This window comes from Lathyrus oleraceus, chromosome 4, assembly GCF_024323335.1.
Source record: "Lathyrus oleraceus cultivar Zhongwan6 chromosome 4, CAAS_Psat_ZW6_1.0, whole genome shotgun sequence".
Taxonomy (NCBI): Eukaryota; Viridiplantae; Streptophyta; class Magnoliopsida; order Fabales; family Fabaceae; genus Lathyrus; species Lathyrus oleraceus.
In genome coordinates, this window is record NC_066582.1 from 69,435,410 (window position 1) to 69,462,216 (window position 26,807).

General features: G+C 36.4%; 1 protein-coding gene across 1 annotated transcript in view; it reads right to left on the bottom strand.

The window, feature by feature from the left end:
- The window catches only part of LOC127073435 (protein ENHANCED DISEASE RESISTANCE 2), a 35,675-nt gene that overhangs the window by 2,284 nt on the left and 6,584 nt on the right, over positions 1-26,807 (bottom strand). The window contains exons 9-20 of the mRNA XM_051014583.1: positions 26,039-26,139; positions 25,616-25,711; positions 25,133-25,197; positions 23,589-23,660; positions 23,204-23,374; positions 18,761-18,960; positions 18,555-18,621; positions 15,199-15,374; positions 14,767-14,868; positions 6,156-6,203; positions 5,415-5,558; positions 5,215-5,310 (exon numbers count right to left, since the gene is read on the bottom strand). Coding sequence (XP_050870540.1) covers positions 5,215-5,310; positions 5,415-5,558; positions 6,156-6,203; positions 14,767-14,868; positions 15,199-15,374; positions 18,555-18,621; positions 18,761-18,960; positions 23,204-23,374; positions 23,589-23,660; positions 25,133-25,197; positions 25,616-25,711; positions 26,039-26,139 — 1,338 coding nt within the window. The remainder of the gene's footprint in view (positions 1-5,214; positions 5,311-5,414; positions 5,559-6,155; positions 6,204-14,766; positions 14,869-15,198; positions 15,375-18,554; positions 18,622-18,760; positions 18,961-23,203; positions 23,375-23,588; positions 23,661-25,132; positions 25,198-25,615; positions 25,712-26,038; positions 26,140-26,807) is intronic.

Consider the following 26,807-nt stretch of genomic DNA (forward strand, 5'->3'; position numbering starts at 1 on the left):
TCGTTACAAACAATGGAAGTCGAAAAACCCCCTGATTATTGCGTGGCTAGTAAGCTCCATGGAAATTGGAATAGGTAAGCCTTACATGTTTTTACCTTCAGCAAAGGATGTGTGGGAAGCTGTTAAAGAAACCTACTCTGATATTCAAAACTCCTCTCAAATTTTTGGTTTAAAATCAAATTTATGGCATGCGAAACAAGGTGACAGGAGTGTAACTGTTTATTACAATAAACTTTTGACACTGTGGCAAGAGTTAGATCTCTGTTATGATGACAAATAGAGGAGTACAGAAGACAGTGTTTTGTTTCTCAAGAGGCAAGGAAATAATCGTGTATTCATGTTTCTCGTTGGACTCAATAAAGACCTTGATGAGGTAAGAGGTAGAGTTTTATGAAAAGTACCATTGTCAACTCTTCGTGAAACTTTTGCAGAAATAAGAAGGGAGGAGGCACAACAAGGTATTATGATGGGCAAAACACCACGAAGCTCTGAATCTGAAGGCTCAGCTCAGGCTACTAGGAACCTTGATGAGGGAAGAAGGTCAGACAAAGTTCCTTGGTGTGATCACTCCAAGCGCGAATGGCATACACATGAAACTTGTTGGAAGTTCAAAGACAAACCTCATAATTAAGAGAAGAAAAGTGGTTGTGCATTTTAGGCTAGTAATTCTGATCAAGGTGCCTCTGATCACATGACAGGTGAATCTACTTTGTTCTTTTCATATACTCCATGTGCACGTAATAAAAAAATAAAAATCGCAGATGACTCTTTTTCAGCCATTGCAGGTAAATGATCAGTTGTGTTTTGTCCAATGCTAACTCTTAAAAATGTCCTTCATGTTCCAAATTTATCTTTTAATTTAATGTCCGTCAGTAAATTAGCGCAAGATATAAATTGTCAAACTAATTTTTTCCGATCTCACTGTATTTTTCAGGATTTGAACTCGGGGAAGATGATTGGCAGTGCTAAGTAGAGTGGAGGACTCTACTACCTTGACATTGGGTCTGCATCACAACTACCTTCAAAAACAATAAATTCCTGCTTTTAGTCTTTTTCTGTTTTGAATAATAAAGATAACAACATTATGATATGACATTTAAGATTAAGTCATCCTATTTTTCGTTACTTAAAACACTTGTTTCCTAAGATATTTCACAATAAGAACTTTTCTCCGTTTAAATGTGAAACATGTGAGTTTGCAAAGCATCATCGTTCCCAGTTTTCAATACAGCCTTATAAACCATCAAAACTTTTTTCATTCACAGTGATGTTTGGGATCCTAACCGTACAAGTACACTCTCTCTCAAAAAATGGTTTATCACATTTATAGATGACCATAGAAGAGTATGTTGGGTGCACTTGTTAAAGGGGAAGTCAAATTTTTGTCAGGCTATAAAGAATTTTTTTTCAATGGTACAGAATCAATTTCAAACAAATATCCAAGTCTTTAGAAGTGATAATGGCAAAAAATATTTTAACACTATCCTGGATAATTTTTTTCTAAAAAATGGGATTGTACATCAAAGTTCATGTCCTAATACTCCTCAATAAAATGGAGTGACCGAAAGGAAAAATAGACATTTACTAGAGGTTGCTAGAGCTCTATTTTTTTCAAATAAAGTACTAAATTATTTGTGGGGCGAAGCTGTTTTAACAACTACGTATTTAATTAACAGAATGCCCTCCAAAATTCTCAATTTTCAAACTCTTATTAATGTCTTCAAAGAATGTTTTCCTAGTACTCGTGTTTTAACTGATTTGACTTTAAAAACCTTTGTTCATGAACATAAAAATGTTGGAAAACTTGAGCCACGTGCTATAAAATGTGTCTTTGTTGGATACTCCCCAACTCAAAAAGGATATAAATGTTTTGATCCAAAAAATAAGAAAATGTTTGTTACTATGGATATTACATTCTTTGAGAATAAACATTTTTTTGATGACACTCATCTTCAAGGGGGGGAGATAAACGAAGACTCGTTTCAAATTGAGGACATGAGTTTTTTAAATAACTTATTTTTGTCAGTATCACAAAATTCTGAGATTTTTACACCTGCACCAACAGAAAATGGCCATGATTCTTTATCTGATCCTACTCCTGTTATGAGTAAGGAACCTTGTGAATCCGAGCCTACATTTTCTCTTGTAGAAAACAATGAGAATCCTGAAAACGATGATAATGATGATCTAATTGAAATGCCACAAAATAATGAGTCATTTCAAGAAAACAAATTTGAATTAGGAAACAGGACTTGGAAAGGAAAGGTTAGCACCATAAAGGAAATGACCAATCCACATCTCAACACTGCCAGGAATCTGAACCGGGGAATGATCAACTTCCTAACAAAAGGAAATGTAAGTCTATCTCTGTTTCTGAGAGTCGTATTTTGTATCCTGATATAGATGATCCTGTTGTCATTAGAAAACCTGTCAGATCTTGCACTAAACATCCCATGTCCAATTTTATATCATATTCAAATTTGTCTTCATCTATGTCTGCCTTCACCTCAAAATTGTCTAGTGTAGAAATTTCAAAAAATGTACAGGTTGCTCTAGAAATTCCAAAGTGGAGGGAAGTTGTACTTGAGGAGATGAAAGCTCTTGAAAAGAACAAAACTTTGAGTGTTACATCACTACCAGATGGCAAGAAGACAGTTGGATGCAAATGGGTGTTTACTGTGAAGTATAATTCAGATGGGTCAATTGAAAGGTACAAGGCTCACTTGGTGGCTAAAGACTTTACTCAGACTTATGGTATAGATTACTCAGAAACATTTGCTCCTGTTGCAAAATTGAACACTGTCAGAATTCTTTTGTCTCTTGCTGCTAACATGGATTGGCCTTTGCATCAGTTAGATGTTAAGAATGTCTTTCTTACTGGCGATCTAGAAGAAGAAGTATATATGGACATTCCTCCTGGCTTTGAAAACAAATTTGGATCAAATATGTGCAAACTAAATAAGTCTTTGTATGGATTAAAGTAGTCCCCTAGAGCTTGATTTGAAAAATTCACTCAGTCCATGAAGAAACATGGGTACATCCAAGGACAAGCTGACCACACTTTGTTCACAAAGTTCTCCCACGATGAAAAAGTTGTTGTCCTGATTGTTTATGTTGATGATATTGTCCTTACTGGATACGATACAGTGGAAATGACAAAAGTAAAAGAGAAATTGGAAGTAGACTTTGAAATCAAGGACCTAGGATTCATGAGATATTTTCTAGGTATGGAGATTGTTCGGTCAAAGAATGATATTGTGGTTTCACAGCAGAAATACATTCTAGACTTGTTGAAAGAAACATGAATGAGTGGATGTCATCTTGCAGATACCCCTATTGATCCTAATGCTAAACTTTGGGGAGAAGGTAATGTTTCTGTTGATACTGGAAGATATCAGAAATTGGTTGGGAAACTGATTTATTTGTCACACACCCGACCTAATATTGCTTTCTCAGTTAGTGTAGTGAGTCAGTTTATGCATTCTCCTTTCAAGGAACATCTTGAGGCAGTCTATAGGATATTGAAATATTTGAAGGGAAATCCTGAAAAAGGATTTTTTTTAAGAAGACTAGTGAAAGAAATGTGTCTATCTTCACCGATGTCGATTGGGCAGGTTCAGTCACAGATAGAAGATCAACCTATGAATATTGTACCTATGTTTGGGGGTAATCTTGTGACATGGAGGAAAAAGAAACAAGGAGTTGTAGCAAGGAGCAGTGCAGAGGCCGAGTTTAGAGTTATGTCTCAAGGTATTTGTGAAGGATTATGGATCCTTATAGTCCTAGAAGAACTTAAGATGAAAATTGAGCTTCCATTGAAATTGTACTCTGACAGTAAAACTGCTATTAGCATAACTCATAATCCAGTTCAACATGACAGAACCAAGCATATCGAGATTGATCGACACTTCATAAAGGAGAAGTTAGATGCGTGAATCATATGTCTACCCTTCGTGACTTCAAGTCAGCAAACTGCGGATATCCTAACCAAAAGTTTGGCAAGACCTGCTTTTGAGCATTTGATAAACAAGTTGGGTATGATAGATATCTATGCACCAACTTGAGGGAGGTGTTGGAAAATATATTATTTCCGGTTTTATTATTGCCTTTAATATTACCTTTATTTTTCTTTATTCTCCATTAAAGAGAAAATCAATTGTAATAATTATATCTTTACTATATAAACCAGCCTAAGGCTGAGGAATAAATCATAAGAACTTTTATCTATTTTTTCCAATAGGATTACTAAGCCAATTCATCCGCCTCTATCCAGCCACTTGGTCAGCTTTTGACGATTTCTTGGAGATTGAATAATAACATATTAATGATGACTCTGTTTTGCTCTCCTAGTCCAAACACATATGAGACTTGTTTGCTAACGTAAATATGGGCACTATGAAAGGAATTTCTACTCCTATGTTACCCAATAGTATACTAAATTCTATCCAACATTAGGAGCTTGATATTTTTTGTCAGTGAAAAGGTTCTAAATAAAAGTTGGCAGTTAGCCATATTCTTGCACAGGATTAGTGTGTTGACATCCTAACAACTATGGTTACTCGCCCTGAGTTTGAGGGGAGAATATTTGAAGCATATTTATGCATTTTACTTTTAGTTGTATTTCTCTTGCGGTTCCTGTTAAAAAATGTGCAAAATGGGCCTGGGGCTTATAGCTTGGCTGACCGGACCCAAAACTATATTGCCGTCAGGGCCTATTTGGATTGGTCTATTTGTACTTATTTACAGACGTAAATTCCTCGAGACCTTTGAAAGAACTTACGAGAACAACTTATGATATTGCTCATAAGTAGTTTTCAGTTTATTTTCACAATTTCTCCAAAATAACTAATGAAAACAACATATAGCTTAGAGCCTTATACAAAAATAATTTAACTTTATTTTATCTTTTGCTATAGAACTAGCTTATTCATAAGTGCTTGTGGTAAGCGGTAAATAAGCTACTTATCCAGACAGAGCCTTAGTATTTTGGGACAAGTTTAATGTGGCTTAGTAATCGGAATCTGTTAGTAACAGAATCTGACAGCTTAAACTGCCATTTACCAGTCTAACAAATTATAATAAAAACTTCAGAATTCAGAAAACTAGTTTCAGATTCTCTGGAGTTCTCTCTTCAGTTTTATTTCTCTTTCTATGACCTCCTCACACCTACTCTTGCCAAAGTAAAATGGAGAAGAAAAGCCAAGGTAATATTACCTCCAAAAAGTTATCTTGTCTGAAGTATTTACAAGTCACAGCTTTCCCTAACAAGCAAGCTTTGGTTCCAACAGCCCTCTTGACCATCCAATATCCCTATGCCCATTGAAAAATATTAGCTACTCAAAGACACAATGCATCAAACAGAGCATACATATATTTATTTATTTATTTATAACTTTTTATCAAGAATCGCACACCTCGACTATACTTGGAATAAGTTTGAATGTTGAGTCCCGAAACACATCACTTCCATCAACAAACTTAGCCAACAGAGATTTTTTATTTATCGGCCTGTCAGCCGCATAATATAGAACCAGACTGTAGTTTGGTTTAGCAGGAACCTGAAATTTGAATATAATATGAAGAAAAAAACAAAAGAAAATTTCCGTGAGAAACTGGTTTATACACTTATACTATAATTTTCAGAGAGGAATCATACTTGCTCTTATTCATATGGAGTCATACAATGCTATGATATAAAGGCAGAGTGGGTTATGAAATACCAACCAATCTACTACAGTTTGGGAAAATAAGGGATAAAAACTAGGACTTATTCCAAGGCTAACTAATTTTCCCTCAATTTGGTGCAGTTGAAACATATGAAATTCTAAATTACTTAAGTGTTGATTGGCACCAAAGCCAAAGGTACTTCAGCTCAAACACCCACAACCACCACCGTTTTCCAAAAAAAACATGACAATCATTCTGTGTTTTGTCTATATATAAAAAGCTGAATTGAATGCAATATGAAATATTGCCTGATTATCAAAATGAAACTCATGGATGCAATATTTAAGATTGGCCATTTCAAAAAACTATAGTTGATAATCAAGTACCTAAAAATGATTTTTTTCACTCAAAAGTCTCAACATGTTTAACATCCTTTTGCAACGATGTGTAAGTGTGTGGGTCAGCAACAACAATAATGGCATCCATACCTGGAGATTGATGACAAGGATAAATGGAAGCTTTTTGGCCGCTTCTGACTGAAACTCAGAGGGAAAGTATTAGTCAGTGCAATAATAATATAAAATAAATTAATAATCTCATAATCTCCAGCTTATGGTTTCCAGAAATCAAGATGAAATACACAAACAATTCCAACCACACAAATGTTAACATGCACTGAATTAAAAGGCTTAAATAGGAACAAAATAACATTATTTAGGCATTTGCAGAAAAGATACAGCTCTGTGAAAAATGTAAAAAAAGAGGATGTAGGAGGAAAGAAGTAGAAGATTTTCATGGTTGAATTGAAGAAATCTACAGGTTTAGAGAATTTGAGAGAGATAAACAGAGAAATCTTTGATGATCTGATTTCTGATTTTTGATATCCCGCTTATGATTCTTTGGATGAGAAAGCTTAACATCAAGCCTAGATTTTGATACAACGTCAGTGCAAGCCACTGACAGAACAATCTAGACACGAATACCAACTAACAGAATAACTGCTATTGTTAGTTATTCAATTCAACTAATACTTAACCAACTTAGCACTCTAGTGAAATAAATGCAAGCTATAAGCTATAAGCTACAAGCAATACCAATAATATAACAGCATGTTGGGAAATCAATTCAAATTTCCAAATAAATGCAAGTGAGTGGAAATTTAAGAGGTACTCGATGGATGAATGTAACTAATCTTGAAAACACTACCATCGTTAAAAGATGTTACTTGGAGAAATGAGATTGTTTATGTTTCCATGTGTTTCTCCGGCCATAAACGATATTGTTACTCTTCCTATGTTTTCTATTATGCCTCAATCTATAGCACGTTATAAACCAGGTCATGTATTGTCAGAAAACACAGAAAGCAGGTTCCCACACCCCTTCCCGACACTAAACCGCCACTTGATCATGTACCGGTTGGATAAAAGCAATGAATGAGGAACTTCAGGCTCTTCAAGAGAATTTCACATGGGATATTGTCTCTTGTCGTCCTAATGTCAAATCCGTTGGATGCAAATGGGTGTATGCTGTGAAATTGAAATTTAATGGGCCCTCAACCGATACAAGGCTCGCTTGGTTGTCTTAGGTAACAAGCATGAATATGGAATTGATTATGATGAGACATTTGCATCGGTTGCCAAAATGACAAATGTTCACACTGTAATATCTATAGTTGCTTCTAATGGATGGTCTCTTCATCAAATGGAAAATGTTTTTCTTCATGGTGACTTGACTGAAGACATTTATATGACACCTCCTCAAGGTCTGTTGTCTTCATCCAAGAGTGTTTGCAAGCTTAAACGCTTCTAATATGGTTTGAAACAAGCACCTAGAGCATGGTATGAGAAATTTCGCTCCACTATACTTGGGTTCTCCTTTACTCAAAGTCAGTATGATTCCTCTCTATTTATTCATAGCACATCTACGCAAATTGTCTTACTTCTTTTGTATGTTGATGATATGATTATTATTGGTTTTAATCATGCTCCTATTCAGAGACTTAAACAACAGTTACAAGCATCGTTTCATATGAAAGATCTTGGTAATTTGCATTATTTTCTTGGTATTGAGGCTTATTCTACATCCAAGGGGATCTTCCTCGATCAACACAAGTATGCCACGGATTTAATTTCTATGGCTGATCTCCAACCGGCTAATCCGGTGGATACTCCTCTTGAGGTTAATGTTAAATATCATTGTGATGATGGTGATCTTTTGTCTGGTCCCTTATTGTATCGTCAACTCGTGGGTAGCCTTAATTACTTGATTATTACTCGCTCTGACATATCTTTTGTTGTCAAGCAAGTAAGTCAATTCATGCATTCTCCTCGCCATCTTCACTTGACTGCGATTCGTCGTATAATTCGCTACTTGAAGGGAAACCTCTCACCGTAGATTATTCTTTCCCGTTGGAATTTCTCTTCAATTGAGTGTTTATAGTGATGCTGATTTGGCAGGGTGCCTTGATACTCGCCGATTTGTCACTGGTTGATGTATGTTTCTTGGTTCTTCATTGATCTCTTGAAAAAGTAAGAAACACACAAGAGTTTCTAAATTTTCTACTGAATCTGAGTATCGTGCCATGTCTGCTGCTTGCTCATAAATACTTTGGCTTCGTGGTCTTTTAGTTGAATTTGGATTTCCCCAAACAGAGTCAACTTCATTTTATGCTGACAATACATGTGTCATTCAAATTGTTGCAAATCCTGTATTTCATGAACGCACAAAACATATAGAAGTTGATTGTCATTCAATTCGCGACGCCTATGATGACCGACTGATATCACTTATGTCAGTACTCAGTTGCAGGTCACAGATATTCTTACCAAGGTTGTTCCACGCTCACGATATCAGTTTCTTAATAAATTGATGCTCTTTGAGCAGCCGCATCAATTTGAGAGGAGATGTTAATTAGGAATTAATCTTTTCCTTTATTGTGAAGAATTTAATTTCCTAGATTAGAAGAATAATGATTATAAATTGTAATTAGTCATTGTGAATTGTAATTATCTGTAATTAATGACACTATTATATATAATGTGTAATACTGTAACTCTAATTTATCACTGAAATAAAACAAAACTGAAGTTGCTCTATAGTCGAAGATGTAGGCACCAATGGCCGAACTGCGTTGACAAAGATCAATCGCGTTTATTGTCTTTTACTTTTGTTTCTTCAATCTTCTATAGTGATTGTTTTTCTTACATAAAACATCCCCAAACATGACCTAGAGAAGAGAATTATGCGAGGGTTCGCTTGTAGTGAGATGTTTGTGTATTATCATTACTTGTAGCTCATAGCTCACAAGTGGGCCCCTCAAGTTTGTAAGGTGATACACAATTTGAATGAGTGGCAATCCCAGTAATCTTATTTGAGATAATGAATACATTTTGTTGGAACACATACGTGAATGTAGGTAAGAGGTTCCGAACTACGTAATTTTGTGTGTTCATTGATGTGCGCCGCTTACTTTCCTAACACAGTACAACATACCATGACAATAGCTCATATAGAACATAATACTCTATTCCCGCTCTATAAACTCAGGGTGTTTTCTCCTGATAACGAGAAGAACCCTGACTTTGTCTTGAATATCATAAAAACATGAATTTGAAGAGGGGCTAGGTCTGTAAATATGTAAGGTTGTCTTGAGCTGGAAAGTGGGTCACAAACAGTAAACATTGAGACAATTGTAGAAGAGTATTCTTTTTATAGAAGGTACACAAAGTCAACTCCTTAAATCAAGGAATGATATACTCAAAATATGAAACTGATACTCATATTAATAATAAATACGACATTCTAATATGTCGGCTCATATTTGTAAATATAGTGTTACGAATATTTGTATATAGAATAGTCCCACATCAATTATATCATGTAATTAGTTGTAATCTCTCTATATATAATAAAGTCTCCGTAGTGTTTTTCAAAACACACGGTTTAACCTAAGTGTCTCTTAGTCTCTCCTAATTCAATATGGTATCAGAGCCTACTAAGAGACAACTCTTTGCCGAGTTTTACCCGCTGATTTCGTCTCGTTTACTAAAGTTCTGCTTATCCTATGTGAAAAACTAACCGGATCATCCAACTCTAACATATGGGCTCGTGCTGTCGATATATAGTTTCATGGTCAGGGATATGAAGATCACCTAACCACAAAATTGATTGATGTTACTGCCGCAAAACTCGCTAAATGGAAGAAAACTTATGTCTTTCTGTGTACTGTGTTATGGTTTTCCATCGCACCTAACCTCCAAGCGCAGTATCAAGCCTTCTCCACTTGTCTATACAGTGTCATCCTCAAACTCGACACACTGAAGTTGCAAAATATGGATATGCAAAATATGGATATGCAAGCCTATCTAAGTAAGCTTGATGCCTTGAAAGTGAGTTACGCAACCCTCATGCCTTATGCAAAAGATGCAACAACTCATTCCGAACAACAAAGTAAAATTTTCATGGTCATGGCACTTAAAGGACTACCACCAGAACTCGAGTCCGTTCGTAACCAAATTTTGTCAGGTACTATCTAACTATGATGCAGTTAGTGAACAACTGTTGCGCTTGGCTACACCTCATGCATTTGGTCCGGTTTCCCCTCCATCTATTGTTGCTCCGACACCAGGTGACACTGTTGCCCTTGCATCTCTTGGCAACAATCAAAATCTCCTTCGAGGAGGATCATCCAAATCCAAACCTCGTCCCAACTGTGACCATTGTAACCGGTTTTGACATACTATCGACCATTGCTGGAAGTTACATGGCAGACCTCTACGTCGGGTAAATGCAACTCAAAATGATAATCCAGACACTATGCAAACTTCACCTTCTCTTCCAAGCCCTACGCCAAGCTACAAGGATTTTCTCAGGTGGTGTCAGACTAATCAGACCTTTGGTTCCACGACTTCAGTTGCACACACTAGTAATTCATTTATTTGCTTCTTTCAATCATCTCCTCTTGGTACTTGGATCCTCAATTCTGGTGCGTCTAATCATGTTACCGGTAATATCGGTCTTTTCTCTTCCCTCTCTACCTCTGGTTTCTTACCGAGTATAACTGTCGCAAATGGTTCTCAAACCTGATCCCAATGGATTGGTACTGTTCAAATTCTACCATTTCTCTCTGTGACTTCTGTCCTATATGTACCTAATTGCCCATTTAATTTACTGTCAGTCAGTCGTTTAACTCGTTCCCTTAATTGTTCTATCACCTTTACTAATAGTAATGTTATTCTGCAGGATCGGAGTTCGGGAAAGACGATTGGCGTCAGATGTGAGTCTCAAGACCTTTACTACTTCTCTATGTCATCTACCACATGCTCCACCACAGATTCTCCACTCATTATACATGCGCAGTTAGGTCATCCAGGTCTTCCCAAGCTACAAAAGTTGGTGTCTAGTCTATCTAAATTATCCACTTTACATTGTGAGTCTTGTCAGTTAGGGAAACATACTCGGAGCCTTTCTCGATCGAGTCGATAAAACGGGTTGCGTCCCCTTTTTGCTTTAGTTCACTCCGATGTTTGGGGTCCCTCGCGTACCGTGTCTACTTTTGAGTCTAGATATTTTGTAACTTTTATCGATGATTTTTCACGTTGCACATGACTATTTTTAATGAAGAACAGGTCAGAATTGTTTTCTATTTTTGAATAATTTTATCGAGAAATAAGAACACAATTTGGTTTGTCTATTCGTACCTTAAGAAGTGACAATACACGTGAATATTTATCCCATCAATTTCAAACTTTTATGTCATCCAAGACCGTCCCAAACAATTTGGAGGCCCCGTACAAATAATGTAATAAATAAAAATACATAAAAATTTTAAATCAAAATCATCATTTATTTAAATTTAAACCATTATATTTGATCTTAGATTAAAGATTGAAAAATAAGTGATATATATTAGAATATAGTCTCATTGTACATTTTATATTTTACATCTATTTTATTGTTTTCCATATTCTCCAATATGAAACTATTATGCACTTGTAGTTTAGTAGTGTTCCAGTTAGCCAATATCATGTAGTGTGATGTTATATGTATCATTAACTAGTAATAATAGTAATTAAATTAAGAGTGAGATTAAATTTTGTTCACCATAACTCAAGTGAAATTACTAAACTTATATTCTATAGTAATTAAATTAAGAGTGAGATTAAATTTTGTTCACCATAACTCAAGTGAAATTACTAAACTTATATTCTACATTGTCTTGTTTTTCATACGTCAACCAAAATGAAATCAAATTTTGTATTATATTAAATTTTGTTTTTTATTTTTCTATTCACATTAAATAAAATAATAAATAAATGAAACAGCATGACAAAATATATTGAAGTCCCACATCAGAAGGGAGTAAGTAAGCATTGGAGAAGCAACTTCCATTATAAATATGTAGCGTAAACATAGCGCGTTATTGTTAGGCTTAATGACGTTTGTTAAATAGCCACTCATTATTAGTTTAAATTTTTTTAGAGGCCCCATCAAATACGAGGCCCTGTGCTGTTGCACAGCCACATGGCCAGCCCTGATGTCATCCAATGGTATTCTGTACCAAACATCTTGTCCTCATACATCCCAATAAAACGGGGTAGCCGAACGCAAAAATCGGCATCTTGTAGAAACCACTCGGACCCTACTTTTACATGGTAATGTTCCTCTCCAGTTTTTGGGGGATGCGGTGCTCACGACATGTTATCTCATAAATCGCATGCCCTCATATGTCCTTAATAATAAAATCCTTCATTCAATCCTGTTTCCAAACTCCCCTCTCCACTCAATTCCTCCTCGAGTGTTCGGGTCTACGTGTTTTATACACAATCTCTCCCCTGGTCTTGATAAACTAGCAGCTTGATCACTAAAGTGTGTCTTTCTTGGTTATCATCGCTCCTAAAAGGGTTATCGTTGCTATTCTCATACTCTACAACGATACCTCGTATCGGCCGATGTTACCTTCTTCGACTCTGTTCCATATTTCAAGTCCAGCCAAGTATCTCCGGAACCTCTTCAAGAAAGTACTCCCACACCTTTTCCGACAGCTATTAATGTCCCGTCTACCATTATCCCCCATCAGCCTATGGCTCTTGACCCCCCCCCCCCCCCCCCCCCCCCACTTCTCAACCACTTCAAACATATCAGTGTCGTCACCCAACGCCTGTCGTCCTTATCCCTGAGGTCATTGCAGACTCTCCTCTGACGCCTCCGGCATCACCGGATCCAATCCTGCAACTTGAGTCTGATCTTCCAATTGCCCTTCGAAAAGGTATACGCCAAACACGAAATCCTTCTCCACATTATATTGATTTATGTTATCATCGTCTTTCCCCTTTGCAGTATACTTGTTTGTCTTCTTTGTCTTCTGTTTCTATTCCTAAAATTCCAGGTGAAGCATTATCTCACCCTGAGTGGAGGCAAGCAATGATTGATGAAATGTGTGCTCTTCAAAGCAGTGGTACATGGGAACCGGTTCCACTACCCCCTGAAAAATCTTTAGTAGGTCCTCGTTGGCTTTATACAGTGAAGGTTGGTCCAGATGGTAAGATTGATCGATTTAAAGTCCGCTTGGTAGCCAAAGGATCCCCTAGCCATTGCAGTCATTCGACATTGGCCGCTTCATCAACTTGACATCAAAGATGCTTTTTTACATGATGATCTTGAAGAGGAAGTATATATGGAGCAACCATCTGGAAATGTTGCTCAGAGGGAGTCATTGAATATGGTGTGTAGGTTACACATGTCTCTTTATGGTCTTAATCAATCTCTGAGAGTTTGGTTCGGCAGATTCAGCGTTGTAGTACAACAGTTTGGTATGGTCCGTAGTGAAGCTGATCATTCTGTTTTTTATCGTCACTCAGTCCAAGGGTGTCTTTATCTTATTGTGTACGTAGATGATATTGTCATAACTGGTAGCGGTCAGCAGGGTATACTCTAAGTTAAAATAATATCTCTCGAATCAATTTCAGACAAAAGATCTTGGTAAACTCCGCTATTTCTTGGGTATTGAGGTAGCCCAATCTAAAGATGGTTTGGTGATTTCTCAGCGGAAATATATGCTATGGATATTTTGGAATAAACAGTTTTGTTGAATGCTAAACCAGATGATACTTCTATGGATCCAAGTGTCAAACTACTATGCAATCAGGGGGAGCCTCTATCTGACTCAGGAAGGTATAGGAGATAGGTTGGAAAGTTGAATTATCTCAGTCACTCGTCCAAACATTTCTTTTGCAATTAGTGTGGTAAGTCAGTTCTTAAATTCCCCTTGTCAGGAACACATGGATGCTGTTATCCGGTTTCTGAGATACATCAAATGTGCTCCAGGAAAAGGTCTAGTGTATGAAGATAAATGACATACTCGGATAATTGGATACTCTGATGTTGATTGGGCAAGGTCGCCCATTGATAGACGATACACCTCTGGGTATTGTGTACTTGGAGGAAACTTTATATCCTAGAAAAGTAAGAAACAAAACATAGTTGCAAGATCAAGCGCCGAGGCATAGTATATGGTCATGGCAATGGCAACATGTGAACTTATTTGGTTAAAATAGTTGGTCAAGGAACTTCAAATTGAAGAAGCAAGACCAATGACACTTATTTGTGATAATCAAGCTGCATTGCACATTGCTTCAAATCCAGTCTTCCATGAGAGGACCAAACATATTGAGATAGACTGTCACTTTGTTAGAGAGAAGATCGAGTCAGGTGACATCGTCACAAACTTTGTCAACTCTAATGATCAATTGGTAGTGTTTACAAAATCTCTGCGAAACCCCAAAATTAATTATATATGTAACAAACTTGGTGCATTTGACTTATATGCTCAAACTTAAGGGGGAGGGTTGATATTTGTAAATATATAGTGTTAAGAATATTTGTACATAGAATAGTCTCACATCGACTATATCATGTAATTAGTTATAATCTTTTTATATATAATAAAGTCTCCGTAATGTTTTTCAAAACACACGGTTTAACCTAAATGTCTCTTAGTCTCTCCTAATTCAATAATGTCCAAAGCAACTGAGCATATTGATATTTTACAATGATACATTTGAGGATTACAAAAATAAAATCTTGAAAATTTAATGCTACCTGAACCAAACACTTAGGATGTAGGGCAATTCTATCGACAGATTTGTTGACTGTAAACCAATCTACTGCTATGAGCTTGAGAAGAGGATCTCCTCCAACTACCTGCATGACAAATTTTGTAAATGGCAATGGAAAGTAAATTGCAATACATTCAAGGAGGACAAAAGAAAGTAACGTATGGGCAAAAACTATTCAAAAGTACAGAAAGATATTAGTTTAAATAACATAGTTTTAAAATTAAGAGAGGTTGATATATGAATTTGCAAAATTAAAATAATGGCAGAGTTTATATGAGCAGTGAACCAGAAACCCCTAATATACCTCCATTATTAGATTGAAGGCAGGCTATTACGGCATTGCCTATCAAACATTTAAAAAAACGTATTGTTGTCCTTTTCCCATATAGCCAAATAAGTTAAAGGGTTAACTCACCTTAGAGTTATCTTTAAGATAGTTCTTTCCTCTAATCATAAATCCTTTTCCACTAGGAGAAGTCCAACAGTTTGCATCCTTGTCATCCATTCCTTTGCCCAAAGAACCATGTATATCGCTTGGATGGAATGTGATAGGAGTGACACGAGGATCCAATTCCCCGCTTAGATCAGGAGCTGCTTGTAATGACCAGGTATATAAGAGTTAAATACTGAATGAAATCGAAAAGATACAAAGTTGCATGAAACTCTAACCAGTTACTTACAAATGACAGAATTGTTTATTCATTTTCACTATTTAGGTGGATTGGTTATAGGTATTATCATGAACCATCTACCCCAAAAGCTTAAGTTGTAAGGTGTAACACGAGGAATTTAATACTTTAACAAGACTTCTCACAAAATAGCCCCTTGGCCATGAAACATGGATAATGTACAAGTCTAACGTACACTGTGCTGAAATCTGGGGTTCTCTTACTTTCTAACAACATTTTCAGTTTTCACTTTGTATGCGGGTAGCTGGAATGATGGATATGGATTTTTCTTTTAAAATAGGGATAGAGAGAAGATATAATCTAACTAGAGAGAATGCATTTCCAAAAACAGTGAAAAATTTTGGAAATTTTCAAAATTTTAAAAAGTTTCCTTTTTATTTTTAAAATGCATTTTCAAAAACATTTCATAATGTCTTCTCTAATCTACTATCTATTTCAAAATTTTAATTTCATAGGTTACGATTCGATCCATCATTCAAATAATTAAAATCAATTTTTTTGGAGCAAATTAGTCATTTTAATATTTTACTTTTCATTATTTATTATTTTTCTCTTTCCATTTCACTTATATTTCTTAGTTTTTTATTTTTTATGATTTTTTTTTACTTTCACTCGTCTTCTCTCTTACTTTTTCATTATTTGTTATTGTTTTCTATTTTCACTTTTCTCTCTTACTTTTCAATTTTTTTCTAACTTTTTTTCTTAAAAGTGGTTGATTTATAAATATCAATAATTTCTTTACATTAATACATAAATATAAATAAAAGATCCCCGCATTTTACTTGACATTCCCCCACCTTAGACCTAACACTCCCATTTCTCACCTTACCTTTTACCATTATACCATTTCCAATTGTGTAAAAAAAATTCAAAAATTTGAATATTTTTTTTTAAATTCCGGTATTCTTCATATTTTTTACCAGAAATTTCCAGTAAAAAAAATGGAATTTCTGGTAATTTAAAATTTTTTCACTTGTTTCAAATTTTTTTAAGAGCAGTTTTGGAATTAAAAAACTTTTGGGGGTGCCAGATTTAAGTTATGGGGTAGCAAGTTAATTCTTCATGGATTAGACCCTACAGAAGCATTTTACATCCATTTAATTCAACTATTACGTATCAATTGAGCTACCCACCTATCCTAATTTTTTCTACTTTCTTCTCTTTTAACTTTACTTCTCTCCTCTTTTAATTTCACATTTTAAATTTAAGTTATATCTCTTCTAATCTAATATCTCACTCTCTCTTTCTTCATTAATATTTTTCCAATTCTCTATTTAATATTTAATTCATATTATCTTCTTCATATTTTCACTCTTATCAAAGAATATCCAACAACCAAGAGGCATGATCTCTTCCCTCCAAGATGAAAGGTTTTGGATTCAAATCTTGTAATGTGAATGCACGGGTCTCTGGCAGGTATATATTTATTTATTTATTTTATTGGTGGAAATGGAAACAAAAATCACCACCAGAAGTAGCACTAACTTCTGTTAAGAAGAATGGAGGTAACAAGGACCAGACTCTAGACCACATGGTCTAAAAAGTATACACCCTTTAGTCAATATTATAAATAAATTTGATCTTTTTGGTGCATTTGACAGTTAATATATCTAGATCATGTATGAACTAGATACATGTACTAAGTAAATCAAATTTACTCATAAGAGTGACCGGAGGGTGTAACTTCATTATATTTGTATAAATGTGAGAATGTAAGCATTGAGATACTTGACAGAGCTCTAAGCTTGAGAAGATCAAGAATCCTTAGATAACAAGATCAAAAAGAAAAAAGGAACATAAGTGCAAAAGAATAGTTCTAAGTTTCAGTTTTCACTCGTATAATAAATTTCATAGTATGGAAGGTCTCAGAATTTGGGTTGGACCTAACTCATCCCTATAAAACTAGCTTATAAAGTGAGGATTGCCCCCATTTATAAACACAACACAAGCTATATCTCTAAGCAATGTGGGACTAAATCCTCCCCTTCAAAGCTAACACAATGAAGGTGTTAGGGGTTGCAATGAGGCAAGCCAAAGTGCCGCAGTTAAGGCAACTAGGGGCGGACCGCAATTAAGGCGGAAAGTCCAACACCCCCCTCATGCTTGGGCCTCAATGAGCCTGAAGTGTGGACGATGCGGGAAGTCCAACAATAGATCTAGGATAGGCTCTGATACCATCTCAAAACTTGGATTGAGCCTAACTCATCCCTACAAAACCGTCTTAAAAACCGACTTGTAAAATGAGGATTACCCCAATTTATAAACACAACACATGCCATATCTCTAAACAATGTGGAATTAAATTCTTCCCTTCAAAGCTAACACAGCGAAGGTGTTAGGAGCTGCAATGAGGTAAGCCAAAGTGTCGCAAATAAGGCAACTAAGGACGGACTACAATTAAGGCGAAAAGTCCAACAGAAAGATTGATATTATGTAATACCATGTTTTAAAATCCGCCCTTATTGCGGTCTACCCCTAGTTGCCTAATTGTGGCATTTGACTTGTCATCATTGCAGCATCCAACACCTATATTGTGTTGGGTTTAAAGGAGGTGGATTTAGTCCCACATTGCTTAGAGATATGGCTTACGTAGTGTTTATAAAACTTGAACAACCCTCCTCATCTTACAAGCTGAATTGGATTCAATCCAAATTCTAAGATGTCATAAGAGCCTATCCTAGATACGTTGTTGGGTTTCCCTCATCATCCACACTTCAGGCTTATTAAGGCCCTAGTCGCCTAATTGAGGCATTTGACTTGCCTTCATTGCAACCTCCAACACCTATATTGTGCTAGGCTAAAAGGGGAGTTCCCAACTTCCCAATATTTTGTCCACTTTTATTTTTCCTAAATTAGAAAGAGTTGGTTCATAGTCGCTTATCGTTCTTGGCAGCTGATCGGTTTTCTTTGACCAGCTAAAGGTGTTTTTAAGTGTGTTTGACAAATGATCAAAGTTCAATCTGAAAAAGCAAATATGTTCATTGGATAGTCTAAGTACATAGAACTAACTATGTACAAAAAATAACAATAGCTCTGGTCCTTTAACCCTAGCAAATACCAAGCAAACAAAGGAAAAGCTGACCTGCAGTTCGCTTCAAAGCTAAGGATGTGATTGCCCAGGAAACATTCTTCAGTTTGACTCTTGACTCCTGTTAAATTGGATAGGATATTAAACAACAGAACTTAACAAAACTAATACCTCTTCTTTATTTCAGATCAATCACACACAAAAAAGACTAATATCTACTGTAAACTACTTCTATAGTTGATAAGAAGAAATGAGCAAACCTTCGGATCATGCTTCTCCTCGTCATCACTTTCTTCACCCGATGACGATGATTCAGCAGCAATTGCATCGTAAAACTCATCCTGTACTTCATCCTCATATTCAGAACTGGAAATGGAAGAATCAGATATTTTGGAGTGAACTATTGTGGTGGCACTTTCTTGGTGGAGTGCTGGATTGGCTGCGATGTATTCCTTTAGACCTGCACTATTATTTAACAACATCTATTTAATATCTCTTTGTTAACAAATCTGATAACCGAGATTTTATTAGAAAGAATACTGCTATATAAATAGCTTACAAAAGAAACTGAATACTTCCTAAGTGGTGGCAGGAACGCAGGGTCACTAAGCAATACTAACTCCCTACAATTTAGGCATAATCAAAGGTAACAAACTGCAAGCACAATTCTCTCACAATCAGTGCAGACTAAGTCAAATAACAAATAATATTAATAATAACCTAACAATTAATAATAACTAACAATTCTCCCCCTAAACTTCACGTCCAGCTGATACACAACCCAGCTTCTTTGCGCAGCAAGAGCCAAGATCATACGTACGGTGTCTAGCCTTGCCACCGGCGCGTATACTTCTTCATAATCAATTCCATGTTGTTGCGCATATCCCTTCGCTACTAAGCGAGCCTTATACTTGTCAATCTCACCATGTTGATTCAATTTTGTTTTATACACCCATTTGACCCATATGCTTACCGCTCCCTTTGGTAATTCAACTAGAGTCCAGGTTCCATTCTTTTCGATGGACTGAATTTCAGCATCCATGGCTTTCTTCCAATTGTTATTTAGCACAGCTTCGTCAAAGGATTGGGGGTCAAAACTTGCTGCAACGTCAGAGTTTGCGACAACAGAGTTCACCACATAATCATCCATCCACCTTGGAGTTCTTCTAATACGCTGGCCTTCTACTGCCGAACTTTCAGTTGTAGCTACTGCATTTTCGTCCTCAGTAGCAATCTCAATTCCAGCTGCATTCTCAACCTCCTCATTCTCATCTGTTGAGTGACCTATATCTCCACTGTACTTAATGGTTTCTTCATGCTTTGACTGATCTTGTGGTGTCACTGTATCACTCTCTTGGTCAGCAATAGTAATATCCATATCTCCCCATTCAAGCTGATCATTGCGAAACTCTGAGTGACTTGTGTTCCAATCCCATTTCTTATTTTCTTCGAACACGACATCCCTGCTAACAATGATATTTCCTTTAATGGGATTGTATAACCTATATCCCTTCGACTCAGCACTTACTCCAAATAAAACACACTTAGTGCTCTTGTCATCAAGCTTGATTCTTCGAGCATTTGGAATGTGGACATGAGCAATGCAGCCAAAAACTCTAAAGTGCTCGACTGTGGGCTTCACTCCGGACCAAGCCTCTTCGGGAGTCATTTCTTTTACAGCAGAGGTGGGGCTCCTGTTAAGCACATGGAACGCCCAACTAACCGCTTCAGGCCAAAAAACCTTAGGCACTTCCTTCTCGACAAGCAAACTTCTGGCCATGTTCATGACAGTTCGGTTTTTCCTTTCGGCAACTCCGTTTTGCTGTGGCGTGTAGGTTGTGGTGAGCTGTCGTTTTATCCCTTCTTGTCTACAATAATCAGTAAACTCGTGTGAGGTAAACTCACCTCCACGATCAGTTCTCAAGCATTTTATAAATAAACCGGACTCCCTTTCTACCCGACTTTTAAATTGCTTGAAAGTAGAAAATGCATCACTCTTGTAAGCAATAAAATACACCCAAGCTTTCCTACTGAAATCGTCAATAAAACAGATGAGGTACCTCTTTTGACCATGTGACATTGGCGAGATGGGTCCACATATGTCGGCATGTATAAGCTCCAATCGGGCTTCAGCTCTCCACGTGGCTTTTCTTGGCATGATCTCCCTGTGTTGTTTTCCTTTCAAACACCCAATGCATACAGCATTCGTTTTTCTATAAGCAATGATTTCTCCAAGATTTGGCAAGCCTTTAACCATGTGTTGCTCGCCAAAGTTTGGAGTCCAGTATAGCTAAGGTGGCCATACCTGCAGTGCCATAGATGAGCAATTTCTTGGATGTCAGTTTGGAAACAGCATTCACTTGACTTATTGGCAACCGAGGAGGTCTTCGAGAGCAATATGAACATTCTGTTGAGTGTCATTCTGCTTTCAAGGATAAGGCCCTTCGATGGGTGATAGATTTTGCACTCATTGTTCTTGATTAGAAAAGCCAAACCTTTCTCCTGCAGTTGTCCAATACTTAGTAAATTGTTCTTCAATTCTGGAATATAGAACACTTCTTGAACAACATGACGGACACCGGCAAGATTTAACCTAACACTTCCTTTGCCCACAACCTTCATCTTCATATGATTCCCTAGACTGACTTCTCTTTTGAACCCTTCTTCCATGGTACAAAAAAGAGAGAGATCTCCGCTCATGTGGTTGCTGCACCCACTGTCTAAGAACCATACAGTATGTCCCTTTTCCTCTGATGCTTCAATATAAGCCATAAGAAGCATCTCTTCATCCTTGCTCATCTCGGCATAGTTAACCGTCTTCTCAAGATTAGGACATTCATATTGAAAATGCCCTAATTGGTGGCATTTGTAACATTCAACTGTTGCTTTGTTGTAGCTCTGCCGGCCTCGTCCACGACCTCTTCCTCCTCTGAAGGTGTGTCTCCCTCGACCTCGACCACCGGTGTCACCATAAGAACCATAAGAAACCGCCAGCGCTTGTTCTTCATCTGGTTCCCTCCTAAACTTTTGTTCATGGACCAAGAGGGAACTTTGCAAGGCATCAACTGTGAGCGTATCAACATCGTTAGCTTCCTCAATGGAACACACAATGTAATTCCATTTCTCTGTCAGTGTTCGCAGAATTTTCTCTACGATTTTGACATCTGTCATGTCTTCACCGCAATTTCGCATGTCATTGGCTATGGTCATCACCCTGCCGAAGTAGTCATTAACTGACTCCCCCTGTTTCATAGCCAACACTTCGAATTCTCGTCGGAGTCGATTGAGCTGAGCACGCCGGACCCGATCGTTCCCTTGGTACTTCATCTTCATGGAGTCCCACAACTGCTTAGAGGTGTCCTTCTTGGTGATGGTTCGAAGAATTGATTTGTCCAAGGATTGGAACAAATCATTCTTCGCCTTCAAATCCTTAAGCTTCAAATCATCCAGGGTCTTCTTCTGCGCATCTGTCTGCACTTCTCCTTCTCTAGGCAGCGTGTAACCGTTCTCCACCACGGACCAATATTCTCTGGATCTTAAGAGATTTTCCATGACCATTTTCCAATGATCGTAATCTCCATCGAATTTGGGAATGGAGGATGCAGAAAATCCAACTTCGGATCCCATATCCCAGACACTCTTTTGTTGCACTCTTGTGAGTTCTTTTCTCTCGCTCTGATACCAGATGTTAACAAATCTGATAACCGAGATTTTATTAGAAAGAATACTGCTATATAAATAGCTTACAAAAGAAACTGAATACTTCCTAAGTGGTGGCAGGAAAGCAGGGCCACTAAGCAATACTAACTCCCTACAATTTAGGCATAATCAAAGGTAACAAACTGCAAGCACGATTCTCTCACAATCAGGGCAGACTAAGTCAAATAACAAATAATATTAATAATAACCTAACAATTAATAATAACTAACACTCTTGAATAGTAGTCACAGACAAATTGTTCAATATGAGAATACAAGGCACGCCAAAAGGGCATAGCATAGGAAGCAATTTTCTTTTCTTGTTTCGAATTTTAAAAGAATATGAATTCAACTACTATACACTGAACAATGTAAAACAGTCTTATACAAGCATCCAATCATATATCACTGTAGATATTTGTGAAGTGTACTTGCGGAAAATACAATAAGGGGCACCCTGCTCACGTGATGAATGCAAGAGGGCTTTTAGGTATGCTGAATATCTGAATAGTGAATGAATCCTCCCAATTTTAGAGGTTGGGATATTTATAGTCATCTTCCATGTTCCAAGTTGTGGGTGAAAAAACGGTTCCAACCCAACATTCCGTGAGAAAACGAAACACATTACGATAGATTGTCAATTCATTAGGGAGAAGATCTTATCAGAAGAGATTACAACTAGCTTTATGAATTCAAATGACCAATTGGAAGTATTCACTGAGTTATTTAGAGGTCCTCAGATTGATTACAAAGAAAGCTTGATGCATTTGATTTACATGCTCCAGCTTGAGATGAAGTGTTAGAATTACAGTAAATGGGTAATTATAGAGTTACACCAATTACGGATTTTTAAATTCTTGTTTTTATTATTGTATATGTACTTAGTTTGGGCCAAACACACTACAAGCAATTAGTATGAGCCACATATTATTTATAACCTCAACTGCCAGAAATTCTACACTTTAGAGAGATGTAAGAAGAAAAAGATAGCTCAAAAACTTAACCTGCCACTTGGCACAGTAACGCATAAGAAATGCTCCTCTCAAATTTTGAGCACTGTTTGTTCTTCCATCGATTCCAGGATGCAGAATGTATTTCCAAAGTGTGGGTCACTAGACATCTTGGGCTATTTGATGCCATAGGTGTGTTTAAATTCCTGATCTCCCAAGTAGATGCTGCAGCCAGAATACAAAACACACAAGGATAAAATTAGTCAATGATTAAGCCCAAAATATAGACATCAGTGGCTATATTTTCTCTATGTTGCTTTTGAAAATATTGTAACTTCATATTTATACAACTGACTGTAGCTTCTGAATGAGCACAAATACCAAGCACCACTCTACTAGTCAATTCCTAGGATTTAATGCAAAAAAAGTGTCATCTCACGATTAATTTTTGCACGTCGATAACCAGATCTTGGAGGCTTGTTCTTATGTATAGCTGGAAATTGCAAGATTGCTGCATCAATAAAATACATGGAGCACTTCAGCATATATTTTCAAGTAAGTCGAAATACAGCATGATTTCAACTAAACAGAAAACAAATCCAATAATCACTGACAAAATGGTAATGACTCATATCGTAAATGTTTCAACAGCCACCAAGCAATACCAGATTTTTATACTTAAAAACTGATGACAAGTTTGTACAGCATTAAGTAACATGGGTGCCATGCATTGAAAGCATGATACATGAAATTCACTTTTGTAATATTATTGTATTTCGACGAGTATTGTTATAAATAATACAATAGGTGGGTGTACAACATCATATAAATATAGTAAATATGGTAATGTTAGTTGTCCTATTTATTATGATTCCTTGCATACAATGAATAGCACATACACGTAAAGACACACATACAAACATACTTACATGCAGGTTCACTCATATGCGCTCACATTTTCCTTTTTATCATCCTAGTATCAGAACCTAATAAGAAACCCTAGTTTGTTAATACTCAATGGCCTCACTCCACTGGAGTTTTTTATAAATAAATAAATAAATAATCTGTGTTTCTTCTCTTGTCTCCTATCTCCGTGTCCTTTTCGAATGTTTCTCTTTTTGGCCCATGTCTCTAACAAAATTCCCTTCATCTCACAGCTGATATATACCTTAGAGATCGTCGATTGCCACAATTTCCAACAAACAACCGATTGGTCCGCGCTGCAACCCCAAGACCTTGCCACCCCACCTCAAAGTTTCATCATGGTTTGAGCACAAACAGATAGTCTGCCGCTACTATTTGTCATGCATAGAAGCACATTCAGAAGATAAGTCTCTAACCCCTGCTAAACACACAGCTCCAGAGAAATGCGCCGCAGCACAGCTCCTCGCTGCGCTGACATTCCACAACCAAGTTTGGTCGCAGCACGGTTGACTACATAGGTTGAGATAGGGTCTCAATGCACGCCTCACACTCAAGACTAAACATCTAAAATGTGGCCAAATGCAAGTGGACTGATAACAGAATTCTTAACATAGAGCTTAGAGTTTGGGAGGTTTCACAGATGACACTCATTTGTGATATTGAGATATGATCAAAATTCACAGATTACACATAAATAGCTTTGATAGTTCAAAATTCAAATGATCAATTGACATATGTTTTCACCAAGCCCTTGAGGGTTCCTCATATATACTCTATGTGTAACAAGCTTGGTGCAAACGATCATTTATATGATCTAAACAGAAAGGGAGGGTTTGAAATAACGTGGAAAGGGTAGTTATTGTTGTACAACATCATGTGAATATAGTCAAGGATAAATTTATATTTATTAAACACACAAGTATGATGTGCAATGCACACAGATGCATTCACGTGCTTTCCCATTTTCATATAGAGTCCCCATTTCTTAAAAATTCAACCGGAAAATGAAGAACATAACACTACCATACGAGCAAAGAAAGTAAATGACCATATTCTTACTGTATGCTCCGTCTTGTCCACGAAACCATTGCCGAGAAAATACAAAATCCTGCTTTGGATGCCACCTGAGTTATGTTTAAAAGGTAATTAATGAATAATATTTCAAAAAGTAAAAGATGGAAAAACAAACTAATAACACAATCCGAGAGAAGACAAAGAAGTGAGGAAATTGTAGCTATTTCGTAACCAAAATTTCATCACAGCTAACTATAGCAAGGACCGATCCTAAAACACAAATACATAACCAATATCGCAGGGCTAATATGAAGAACTCTACATGACAGAAGTCAAAGTTAATAGAAAAAATCAAGTTAGCCTTAGCTAGTGAATACAAATTTTCATCAATCAAAATTCAATACTTTGTATACACAAATGAGAAATGATAGAAATTTAAATTTTACAGAACAGAACAGAACATCCTATTACAGAAATCCAGCTGCAATTATGTTATGATTTTTGAAAAGGTTAACATCAATTGATTACCGGGATAGATACTTAGGATCATATGTCCCGTAAACAACGTCATAATGTCCATCATAAGAATCTACAGGCTCTAAGTCACAAACTAACATATCCCACCTGCAAAAAATACAATTTTTGAAGAGATTAAAAGCCAGTCTAGTTTGAGAAAATACTTTTCTACTTTTGTTGTGTTGCACGTATTCATTGATATTTATAAAAACAAATATTGTTCTCAATTTTTTCTTGTTCTCAAATATTGTATCGGAAATGGTGAAACAAATTTATGAAAATAGGAAAAAGTAAAACGAAATGACATTTTTTGGTAATTATTAGTGAAAATCAGAAATGGAGACAGTAAACAGTAGGCATTTTTTCCAAACCACATAGACCCTAATTTTCCTAATAAGTTACCAAAAATTTAATACATTTTTAGAGGCTACGTACTCATATCTTTTCTGTCGTTCAATATTGAAAAGCACTTCAAAAACAGTATCTGCAGTTGCATCAATAACACCAACAGACTTTGCAAGGACGCCCTTACCATTCTACAAAGAACAAAAAAGTAACACATCAGAAATTAGTTATATCGTAATGAAACAAAGCACTAATCTCTGGTATTATTTTAAATGTGACAGAAACATATCGTAGATTTTATACAATACTTTCCCAGTAACATCGTGGAAACATATAAGTCACTTCATTCTCCGCTTACAGGACAACAATATACACAAAAAATGTACTTTTAAAAGTCACTTTTGTATAGTATAACCATGAGCAAATACCGCTATTTGAAAACTCTCATGGCCACTCAATTCCACAAGTTCTTCTTTTTTATCAAAAGAGATAAAAAACAAAAATTTAAGTTGTTGATTATAAGTATCAACTTGTTTAGAATGGTACATTATGAGAGAATACAAAGAAAATGCTACTGTCAAGGATTGAACCCTAGAGCAACAACCTACACCCATCTAGCTCAACTGGCAGATACCAGCAACCTACACCCATCTAGCTCAACTAGCAGATATACCAGTTGAACAACAACCTACACCCATCTAGCTCAACTAGCAGATACCAATTTAGCAACAACCTACACCCATCTTCCTATTATGAACTAGCACAAGTTCATAATAGGAAGAAAAGAAAACAATTTTAGAGTTAATCTTTCACGAGTCCCAAAAAAAGATTGAGGGAATTTTAGAATAGTCAAAAATAA